Source organism: Perca flavescens, chromosome 17 (assembly GCF_004354835.1).
Source record: "Perca flavescens isolate YP-PL-M2 chromosome 17, PFLA_1.0, whole genome shotgun sequence".
In the NCBI taxonomy this organism is placed as follows: Eukaryota; Metazoa; Chordata; class Actinopteri; order Perciformes; family Percidae; genus Perca; species Perca flavescens.
The window spans coordinates 13,431,251-13,441,008 of NC_041347.1; the positions used below are offsets into that span (position 1 = coordinate 13,431,251).

At 42.0% G+C, this 9,758-nt stretch overlaps 1 protein-coding gene across 5 annotated transcripts in view; it reads left to right on the forward strand.

The window, feature by feature from the left end:
* The window catches only part of macrod2 (mono-ADP ribosylhydrolase 2), a 442,811-nt gene extending 433,323 nt beyond the window's left edge, over positions 1–9,488 (forward strand). For all 5 annotated transcript variants that reach the window (XM_028603086.1, XM_028603087.1, XM_028603089.1 and 2 more), the window contains 3 exons: positions 5,563–5,601; positions 6,126–6,197; positions 8,162–9,488. In XM_028603086.1, coding sequence (XP_028458887.1) covers positions 5,563–5,601; positions 6,126–6,197; positions 8,162–8,184 — 134 coding nt within the window. In that variant the 3' untranslated portion in view covers positions 8,185–9,488. The remainder of the gene's footprint in view (positions 1–5,562; positions 5,602–6,125; positions 6,198–8,161) is intronic.
* Positions 9,489–9,758: the final 270 nt, after the last annotated feature.

The following is a 9,758-nucleotide window of genomic DNA, read 5'->3' on the forward strand; positions in this document are numbered from 1 at the left end:
CCTGCGGAAATCCTTGAGCTGCCCAGAAGAGGCATCACTTCATAACTGCAAATCAGTCAGCTGGGCTGAGCCTTGTCCTCAGGGGCACACAAGCATCCAGGCCGGCTGCTTCTACACCTCCCTCCTATGCTGTTGTGTGTCCCATTTTAATGTTTCGCAGGAGTTAGCCAGATCACCTGTCAGATTTACTAGTCCCATGCAAGTCTTTCAATGCTTTAATATAGTGAACCCCAATAGGTACTGAAGACAGAGGTGGGCAGCTTCCGGCTGCAGGCCCGCTAGCGGTGCAGGGAGAGTCTAAAGATTATGTAAAGTAATTCAGCGAGTGATGAGAGAGGAGCAGGCCACCACTGACAGCAGGTTTAGCAGGTATGTAGGTCACACAGAGGGAGGCCTCTTTTGCATTTTTCCCTTCCATGTCTATTTTTGTTTTGTCTCACTCTTTTACTTCTTCACCTAATCAGTTAATCACTTACTCCTTTCATCTCAGTGTTCTTGCTCTTTTTTTTATCTCCTTTCTTGTCTTCTGACGGATCATTGTGACTGTTTCACACTGACTTGGACAAAGTGGGGAATACAAAAAAGACTAAAAAGAGAGATCAAGAGTGAGAGACATTGCCGGGGGAGATTTTTACTGGCTTTTCTGTTTCTTTCAACCCTTATGTCTTATCAACGGTTTGCCAGTGGTCATTTTCCAATCCTTTTTTGCAACATTTGTTGTCGACTGTGCCCCCTCTTTTCTTTTGCCATCTCTCTGTGCCCTCTAATCATCTTCACTTTCTCTGAGTTGTATCTTAACCCCAAAGCAGATGGTGTCCTGTTCTCCTTTCACTCATTCGGAGTTCTCTGTGATTTCTCATCTTGTCAAGCATGGCCCAGGCCTGTGTAATGAGCTTGGGCCTTTTCAGCCTGTTTAGGGGACCCTGACCCTACTTGGAGCCGCCCCACCACAGACACGACTGCAAGGTTACCCAAACCCGCAGGGGAGCACAATGCTACTTAGTGTCCACAACCCCTCGGCCTTTTCTTAGGGAGAAGAAAGGCGGAATATTAATGAAGACTCTTGGCTTTTCAGGAGGATAGCAGTATAGAGGGGCGGTCACAGTGTTTATTGAGCAAGCTTGTTTTCATCTCCCTAGCCTGCAGGTCACAGCTCGGTGCTCTTTAATTGGCTCGGATTGTCAGACAGTGTTCCATCTCATGGCAAAGAAAACTCCAGCTATGAAACGCTGACCCCCCCTCCCCTTCCTCACAAAATCCCTTTTTTCCTGTTTTGAGAATGGCAGCTCATGCAGCTAAGCTATTTTCACAAGCCTGCACTACAAACTTAACATTAACATATGAAAATGGGATGCTTTCCACATTTACCAGCTCATTAGTTCTTTTGGTTGGGCACTTGTTGAGGTTCCACCCGCTCTTGTTTTGCTTGAGCAGAGAGATGTCTTTAATTATCTTTGCAGTAGGCATATCAGCCCCAAAGCTATTAGTCCATGCAAAGTTCAATGAGGGGCTCTTTGATACTTGTTTAATATACATGGCCCAATGCAGACCAGGCCCAAGTCTCTCATAGACCACCCAGTTTACATGCTGAAATGAATTCTCTCATTTCCTGAAAGGAATGGAGCTTCTCAATAGATACTGTTGTTGACCTTGATATTTCCCTATCTTATTCTTTCAAGATCAAATACTATTCAACAAGCAGCAGCACTCCGCCTGCTTCTTAAAAGCAGCAGAAACAAAAGACTCGTACCACATATTTGATCAACGCATGCAAAGTGTAAATACTTAATGCAATCAGTGAAAGAGATTCAGTCGGGAAATGTTTTCAGCTGTGGTGCGTTTGATTTTAGCATACTTTAGTGGCCGTTTAGCAAAAGATACTGAGCACCTATTGGGAAGTGAAAGAACGGTTTTAATGGTTTTCAGTAGCTCCCAGACTGAGATTGCGATGAGTCGTGTCCATTGTTTGAGTGGGAGCGGCTGGACACCTGTGTGAGCTGGCTGGGATCAAAGCTCCAGGACCTGTTCAGACACAGCAGACCAGCCCACCACGCCACGGTTTGATGATCAAATGAACTGAAGAAAATCTCCTGGGGAACTGACACTGTGGGGCAAAGACACTTCTATACCTCCATCAATTTTTAGTCTTTCACTGCTCAAGAAAGGAGGATTTGAATTAAAGACAGGGAGATGTGTCCTGCGGCTGAGGGACAAAAGGAACCTCCTGTTCTGCCCAAGGCTCCTGTCTGGAACATTAAGCAGAGACGGTTTCCCATGCTGCCATGCGGGTGACCCTCGGAGACTGCCTCCCCTGTGGGCTCACTGAGCTACAATGACAAGCACATTAGAAGTGGTGTGGAGGCAGTGCTACTGCTGATCGTGACAAATGCTCTTTGAGGATGATGCAAAATATTGAGAAAACGTATCATAGAAAGGCTGCAGCAAATCAAATATGTATTTCATTTATTAATAGGTTGCTTTCAACTCTAACTTGCCATTGCGGTCCAGTCCAAACACATTTTCTATCAGGGTTGAATATTGTGGTGCAGAACACTAATGCTGACCAACAAAACGCTAACTACCTCTTGTCTAATAAATGAATAGAAGGTGGGGGGGATGTCATTTTCTGCTTGTCTGCATACAAGGGTGACTTATGCCCAACTCTCTTCCTTCCTCTCCCCTCTGCTATGTGTGCAGATGTAAGCACACACACACACACACACACACACACACACACACACACACACACACACACACACACACACACACACACACACACACACACACCCTCCCTATTGAGCTACTGAGGGGTTTTTCTCTCCAGGATGTTATGACTAAACTTTTGTAAGGCTGAATTGACAGGAAAAGTTAAATTATGTAAAAGTTCAGCAAATGTTTTAAATGTTTTTGATCTGCTGCGTGGCCTCTGTTCACTTGTAAATTAATATGTCACGAAAACTTCACTGAAACATCAAGATAAATTGTCAGATAAAGAGATGAACTGATTACTCTCAAATGTGAGAAAATGCAGATCAGATACCCTTTTAAACCTTCATTATCCAGTCACCCATGCTGATTTTGCCTATCTTCATGAAGAAATGTCACGTTTTAGTGTAATCCAGGAGATAGATATGTTTGAGATGGCCAAAGTACAAATATTATATGCCCTCTTTCTCTAGACACCTACAATTACCCATGCAGTATACACTTTGTGTTACTATGCATATTGTTTTTACATAATAATTTGGTATTTACATACCAAAATGGAGGGTGGGAGACACTGTCAAAGACCTCTTAGGGTCCCAGCTTTAAGAACCACTGGTGTAAGCTGTTTAGTTTGCTGCTGAGGGAGTCAATTCTGTCCTCTGTTTTTCTCTTTTCCCTATCAGCCCTCTGTGGACTGTGCCTCTCCTTCACCAGAACCTTGACAGAGGCCCGTTTTTCTCTCTCCCCCGTCTTGTTTGTGTTTACCACAGCACACTCACATCCTTCCCTAAATGATAGCCCCTCTACTGTCAGTACACAGGAGTCAAATTAGAGAGCAAGACATAGCCGCAACGCTGTTCCCTCCGAGCCTCAGGCAGGCAGGGGAGGCTGGGGCCCCATTTAATTGAAATTCTGAGCTTTTTGCTTTGTCTTGATCAGTTAGAGGCAGAGGATGCTAGCCTAGCACCCAGACTGGGTTGTTATTACCTTAGAGAGGAAAAGAAAGGAGCATCTGGAATGAGGCCAGTGCTTCAGCGAGCTCCTGCTGCTGCACACAGGCATGCTATGCTAGCTCATATAAAAGGCAGATATGATGGAGGCTCTGTTCCAACACGAGTCACCACATCAGGCACATTCCATATGTCCCACTTGATGTGTGAAAAAGTGAATTTTTTTATGTTTATGCGTAATTTATTACATCACTATTGACGCCACACACCTGGCTCTCGAACATATGTGGTACATGTGTGTGTACATGTTCCCTGTCACTGTATTCCTTTACTGTGATGATCTTAATCTAGTGGTACAGCAGCTACTTTGATTTATTTATAATAAAAAGCAGAAAACAATAAAGGATCATTGAGGGTTATGACAATGTGGTTCTTATTCTTGTGGTTTTGGCCATTTCTCTCAGTTATGATAATGTTGCACTCTAAATAATTACTGATACCTGGGACACAGTGACAGAGTCACAACAGTGTTACAACAGCTGGGCGAGAAACATTCAGACAGGTTATAAGCATACCATGATGAACCAGATCATCTAAACTATTTATTTTTTTGGAGCTAAAACCAAAGATGATAATAATCCTTCATTGCACAAAAAACTTGTAAGCCAGTTCCACAACCGATGGAAGCAGGATAGATCTCTAAAATATGATTGATGCCAGCGTTTCTTGCCCCATCTGACTTCTTTGTAACCATGATGTTGCCATGTTCCCAGATCTCAGTAATTAGCTTAGTAAGTATAAAGTTATTATTACTGGGAGGAAATAAGATCCAAGCTGTAAATAACCAAAATTATACTTTAAATAGTTTTGCGTAAAAAGAAAACTGTTACTGTATTTCCCCCTCTGGACAGTTCCATGCCTCAGATCAAAAAGTAAAAATAAATAAATAAAAAGGGTGTGATTGTTGCTGCTTCATCCTTCTTGCTTTTCAGTAGTCCTGAGTCCCTAAGTCCCTAAGTGGAGTCTTAGGGAAGATACATTTTATTCCAAAAAGTTACAACAGATTTAAATCAGTTCTATGTTGAAGAGGCAGTGTAATGTATATTCGCCATAGCTGGCGGCCTACACGTCCAAATTGCCGGTGAAGCAAAGGTAGCACATGCCCAAGCTGCCCACATGCTCTGCAATCTTACACATGTATCCAAGTGTATTACAACCAAGGACCCTGCGTTTCTGTAAGGAATTAAATTACCTTGACCGTAGACTTGTTAGTGTAAACATACACAACACTGAAACCACTTTGGATGCTACATGTTCCTCTATCTCGCGTAAGCAGTTGTATTTGTTTACATCATCGCTGGACTGCCTGGGGAGAGCGGTTATTTTTATGGTGTGCTTTGTTTGGATGATTGTTGTTGCAAAGCCGGGAAGCGGCTCAGGGAGTGACGAAGAAGGAGTTGTGTGACTTCAGTGGTAACAAGGAGATTGAGGGGGGGAAGGATGTGGGTGGGGGAGGGGGAGGGAGGGGTCTCAGGCTGCCTTACAGGGATGGCAGTCTGTAATTAATTTTGCATGCGTCTCTCTCCCTTCTCGCATTTGTTTTGTTCTTTGTTGAATAATAACTCTTGAGGAAGGCACAGAATTTCCAGGCATGAGAGACGGTTAAACATCACAACTAATGTAAATGTGAGGCCATGAGTATGAAGTTGTTCTGAAATTCTTGGACTGGTTTTGGGATGATCTACTTTTCAAGCAGGAAGTAATTTGATTTTTTTTATAAGCAGAATAATTTTGAGCAAATGATTACTTCTCAAATAGCTAAGCCTTTTATCAACTGCATCTGCATGCATGAATTGACATTCAAGATAAGTAACGTGTCTGTGTCTGTATGTGTTCCACATTGCAGATGTCTCTGAGATCAACAACGCTGGCACCAGCAATGGAGGTGAGTAGAGATCATGTTTTCCTCATGAACTATCCAGCCTGGGTGCTGTGACGCATCACTGAAATCCTGCTCTCCACATCCCTTCCTCTATCTCTTGCTTTCCATGCCTCTGCTATTCACAGGTGGATATTTCTGTCAACATAACTGCCTACATTCATAAAATATCACAGTGCATATTAGAGTTCAGATTATATGTTGGATGCAATTACATTTTAGTGGTAGAAGTTCCAGCCAGCATCCAAAGGTTTGTGGAGGTTTAAAAAAAACAAAAAACACTATTATTAGATAGTCAGATGTTCACATCCAGTTCAATCCTGATGCCAAAAAGTTCTTGTTGGCTACATTGTAACTATAAACCCATCGGCTTGATTCACAAGCTTGGCAGGGCAGAGAGATTGTTTAGGTAAATTGATGCTTTTCTGCACAGGATGAGGGGCAACACTTTGCATGAATATCAAAGCCTCTCCTCACATTTCCCCCTCCTGCCCTCTCTATTCTCATTTCTCTCCCTTACTCTTATCTAGACGAGATGAAAGATTATGTCGAGAGCTCAGAAGAACCTGATTCCATTCTAACTGACAGCATTCAGTCCAAAGGTAAGGGCATTTGGGAAGCACTTGCACTCGCTCACTGGCTTGCTCTTATCTCTCACACAATCTCTATTTATAAGCGTATTCTTATTAGTGGCTACAGCTGCTGAATTAAAACTCACTTTATCCGGTAAATTGCGCTGTGTAGCTAAGTGTTACCCAGTTTCACCCTCCTTGTCTCCATTTTCCCCCCAGTCTGTCTCCATCTCCTTCTCTCTGTAGGGGCTATACTGTAGGATATTTTGGTATAAACGTGTCAGCACGCCTTTTGGAGATTGAATGTGATGAATTGCCTGCAAACTCAACTAACAGACATTTAATAAATCAAGTGTGCAATGCATATTATTTTAACATGCAGCTAACAGACTGTAGGAGCAATAATCATGCCAATAAATCATATTTGATAAGGATACCACACTGCTGTTATTCTCAGGTCTCCGTTGAGTTTTAGGGTAATAAGACAGCATGTAATTTGAATGTAGACATATGTGGAGAGGGCTATGAAAATCTATGTCTACATTTGTTCTGTGTGTAGCTCTATAGAGGTGTTGAGCCAAAGAATTAAATTCAGATTCAGGCATCGTAGTTTCCAGGTAGAAAAAAAAATCATTAAGCAACTGTTGTGAACAGATTGTCAGGGTTGAATAAATAGGAAAGGCTAGCAGCATATGAAATAACTTGGCAGAGGCAAATGGGTTGGTGTAGAAAGGATAGAGCTTAAACATTGCCAGACAAAGAGCCAGAGAAGAAAAAAGGCTTGTTATCGAACAAGCGTGTGAATCAGGGTGGGAGGGTGTATAAGGGAGCTGGTAGAACTGTATCAAAACATATGACACTGGGCATAACAACGGACTGCCCTGTTTTCTGAACAAAGATGGTGGGTTGTTTAATATTAACTAAAGAGTTCCATTACAACAGAGAAAATGGATCAGCCTTAGTGTCTAAATGTCTGTCACACACAATTTCTGCAAAATCACAAATCAAATTTTGGCGAAACTTTGGGTAATAATGCATGTCACTGTCCTTTATTGACTTTTATAGTTCTGTTTACTGTTAGTGGTTTACTAAGAGGTACTTTTGTACTGGGGTACAGTCTATCCACCAGTGCAGGATATCTTATTAGATTGCCATGAAATTTGGTAAAGACATTCCTGGAGAGAATATCCAGAGAATATCTCCTAGTGGTTTTGGGTGACCCCATAACCTTTAGTGACACTATTAGGATGAACTTTTTGGTCCATAACAAAATATCCAGAAAACCAATCACTGGAGGTTCCGGATAGTTGCTGTAGATATTCAGTCTCTGATGCTTTTAGCGATCCACCTGAACTTTCCTCTATTGGCAGCATCACACCAATATTTCCACTTCTGCACTAGAACTAACGCCACCCTCAGGCAAAAAAGACAACATTGCATATAGTCTAAACATAGATTACTACGAAATATCACGACCAGATTCATGCCTCCAATGGGACAAATCCCTTTTGATGTTAATGACATTCAAATACATCTCCAATATTTACCCGGGGTTTGTTACGTCTCTGGTCACGCAACTGTTAGAAACATTCCGTTTGTTTTTAGGTCTGGTAGAATCTATTTCCGTTGATCCCGTTTGTTTGTTTGCTGCTTTCATGGCTGTCCTAACGTTACAGCTGTAGCGCGCTGGGTTTATGTTTTTACAGTTCTATCTGGTAACCCGGCCTGGCTGTCAAACTGGGCAGTTGATACCAACACACAGGTCAAAACACAAACCAAAATTCCATCACGGAACGGAAATATCAAAAGGAGAAAATACTGGACTTGTTGTCAGAGAAGATAGTATTTCAACTTAGCATGTTTCCTTAATATCTGATTGGGGTCATTTTTGGATTTATTACAGTAAATATATTACATATTGGACCTTTAATGTATGAACCAATATTTCAGTCATGCAAAATCTCAATTCACACTATGAACTTGTTTTCATTCAGACATTGTTGAGAAGAAGGAATGACCAGCTGAGGGAAGGACAATCAACCTCATCTCACAGCCAGCAAAACTGTGCGAAGGCCAACCACTCTGGTGTCAGACGGGCTTATGTCAGTATGGGCTCTGACACTGGCCCAGGACACCCAGTTACTCACAAGATGCTCACAATCCCAACTTTATTTAGCCTATTCCCTCTCTGTTAAGAAACTATAATTCCCTGAATGATGTATGTATGTATGTATATGTACGTATGTGCAAAACCTTACTATAGGACTTGAACATATCAACCAGAAAAGATGAGCCATACCTCACTGTGTGTTAGAGTCATACATAATTTTGCCAGCAGGGTGCGATGAGATAAACCAGGTTCAAGTCTGCATTTGATCTATACCCACTGTGAGAGCACGGTGAAGCTGTCATAGGACAACAGCCACAGCTCCGACATGTTGACACTCCAGGCTGGCTGATGCTTAACATCAGCCGTGCTTTTGTTCTTACAAAGCCACAGTCATGATGACATTCAACAGTGGAATACCTGACAACACCCTACATTTGTAAGCCTCTTTGGAGTGCAACACACTGACACCTGCCATGTCTTCTCACACACTACTGCAGCTCAAGCTCCATTGTTTAGTCAAATCAGCCAATACTCTTGATTCAGACCACAGTCTGTAAGGCGGTGTGTCACTCCCCGGCCTTTTATCTTTGAACGTCACTGATCACATCTGATCTCCGCCACTGCTGTAACTGCGGCTTTACTCGTTTTACCAAGAAACTGTTCATCAAGGCCCACGTACACTTAAGAGGATATGAGTGTCTTTTAACTAATCAATTAGTTATTGTTGCCCCTTTTTCTTTGTGTTTCCAGTGCATGCCAGAAATTTGCTTTGAACTTCTTCACCATAAACAAGACATTAAACATTTTAGTCCTCTTCGCTTTCGCTTGTCTCCTTACCAGATTGTCTATAATTATATTGAAGGAATCTGCCTTATTTCATATCAAACTACAACATCACAAACACAGACCTAAGAAGGTGGTCCCAGTATGAATTATTGGTTGTGTATTGCTTGCAGATGATTTGTAATTCTAAGTACATCATGTAATGGCTAATGGCCTGTTGTTATTGGGTTTTTTTCTCTCTTCAAAACATGGTTTTGGTTTTGTTTAAATGTTGGTATGATTCATGAATTATTTTCAGTGGTGCCATACTAAAGATCAGATTAATAATGAAATGATGCCTTCATACTTTGATGTTTGCTTTGCTAAACTATAACAGAAACAACTAATAAAATGGTAATGGTGGAAGCCATGTCTCAGCTCTTAATGTATCTTGTAATGTGTCTTGTTTTTACTTCTGTCATGACGGTAGCTAACATTTTGTTTTGGTACAGTTCATTTCCCCTCAGTTCATACATGTGAAGTTGAACAACTGTAACAGAGCGATCAGACAGAAACAATTACTCTGTCCTGTGATCTCCAGCATGCTGCCTCTGTGGCCCTCAGGCTCTCTCCTGTATCAAATGAGAAGAGATATCTGGCAGACCCTCTCACCCCAGAGCCCTGCCTCCCTCTAGGAAACTGACTAATGGCCAGAGACC